The following is a 1,816-nucleotide window of genomic DNA, read 5'->3' as shown; positions in this document are numbered from 1 at the left end:
CTGGAGAGCCACATTCAGAGTCTGATCCAGTCCCGGGAAGTACCCTGTCACAAGTGGGGCTCTTTTGGGGTTCTTCTGTGAGAGGTTCTGGGTTTGATGGAATAAGGAAGTGGCTCTGGTTATCTGCTTCTGTACCAGGTTGGGAGGGTAGTTGCGGGATGCGAAAGCTGTTTTCAGGTTGTTGGTGTAATGGTCCAGGGATTCAGGACTGGAGCAGATTCGTTTGCCACGGAGGCCTAGGCTGTAGGGAAGGTACCGTTTGATATGGAATGGGTGGCAGCTGTCATAATGGAGGTACTGTTGCTTGTTGGTGGGTTTGATGTGGACGGGTGTGTGAAGCTGGCCATTGGACAGATGGAGGTCAACGTCAAGGAAAGTGGCATGGGATTTGGAGTAGGACCAGGTGAATCTGATGGAACCAAAGGAATTGAGGTTGGAGAGGAAATTCTGGAGTTGTTCTTCACTGTGAGTCCAGGCTGTGGCTAAGCCATGTCTCCACAGTATCCTTTCTTTCAGGAGTGCTAGTTCTGCATGTTTCGCAGAAGAGCTTCTGTAAAGTTTGGAAGGTAGGAGACGGATACTGGCAGAAGTAAAGCTGTGAGTACCGGTCGTGAGTCGTGCTTCGGTAGCTCAGTTGGTAGAGCACTTGCCCGCGAAAGGCAAAGGTCCCGAGTTCGAGTCTTGGTCGGTGTATAAGGATTACACAACTAGTTTGGCCTACGATATGGCTGAAACACGACAGAAGCATGCTTTTTCAGATCCATCTGATCTTGTGGCCCGAAGAATGGGTTTTATACCTCTGCCTCTTGGAGTTGTGATGATGCGAGTGCTTGGTCATGCATTGCACATCGAAGGACCTGCAGCATTCATACTCCTATTGCTTTCATATTTGTGTCTTGCTTCTTTTCGCATTCTAGACAGTGGTATAATGCTTGGGAAGGCATGTGGATTAATAAAGCAATATCAGCAAGAGAAAGTTGGGACCCCTGCAGTTTCATCAACTGTAAGCCGAGCAACAAGTCCTATAAATGGCAGACCAAATGTAGTGCGCCAGCTGTTACCAGATGGTGGCATATCAGCAAGCCCAGCACATCATACTTTGCAGAGATCAGTGACTGTTGATGCAAGTTCTCTAAAACAGGGTTTTGGAGTTATTGAGGTAGAAAAAAAAGAACCTCCACTCCAAGCGCCTTCTGACCGCAGCCTGGGTCCAGCAGCAATATTTTCTAACAGTGCTGTGAGCATTGATAGTGTCTGCCTGAATGAAGAATTGTTGCGACATGAACGAAGTCCAGAGACTGGTCTTGCAAGCATTGTTGAACATGAAGTTCTAACTAGAAGTGTTCCAAATATCCAGGCTAATCTAAATGTTGATGGTGCTAGTGATTCATTGGTGCAGGATGAATCTGCCGCACAGAAGAGTGATGAATTTTCCAAAAAGAGAGCAGAATCAGAACCTTCCATACCGTCTGTGATTGATGCAGAAAGGGCCAGTGTTTCATAACTTTAGTGTTTCTTTTTGCTTCCTACACTCTAATTTTAAAGTGACATTTTCTGCTGACATGGTGGGAACTGTAAAGAAAACAGTTTTTTGACTTCCCATGCATTTTGTGACTTAAAAATGTTAAATGTTGTTTTGCAATGTAATGTGTGGCTCTGCAAAAGTCATGCCATAGGGAGCTTTGTGCTGATGACTACAAGTGGAGTAAAATGTTATTTTTGATTCTGGTAACCTGGTGTCAGGGATGATGCGATCAAGAGAGATTTCATCGGAACAAGCCATAGTCATTCCATACTCTGAAAGTGATTGCTGTGC

General features: G+C 45.5%; 1 protein-coding gene across 1 annotated transcript; it reads left to right on the top strand.

Annotated features, from left to right (window-relative positions):
• Window positions 1–724: 724 nt before the first annotated feature.
• On the top strand, window positions 725–1,504 carry LOC126278866 (protein TAPT1 homolog). Its single transcript, XM_049979141.1, has one exon. The coding sequence runs from the start codon at window positions 725–727 to the stop codon at window positions 1,502–1,504; it is 780 nt and encodes a 259-aa protein (XP_049835098.1).
• Window positions 1,505–1,816: the final 312 nt, after the last annotated feature.

Source organism: Schistocerca gregaria, chromosome 6 (assembly GCF_023897955.1).
Source record: "Schistocerca gregaria isolate iqSchGreg1 chromosome 6, iqSchGreg1.2, whole genome shotgun sequence".
NCBI lineage: Eukaryota > Metazoa > Arthropoda > Insecta > Orthoptera > Acrididae > Schistocerca > Schistocerca gregaria.
This window is presented reverse-complemented; position numbering and strand designations above follow the sequence as displayed.

Bases quoted from the DNA above. Each gene is read 5' to 3' on its own strand.
- LOC126278866 (XM_049979141.1), top strand. From the start codon at position 725: ATGGCTGAAACACGACAGAAGCATGCTTTTTCAGATCCATCTGATCTT.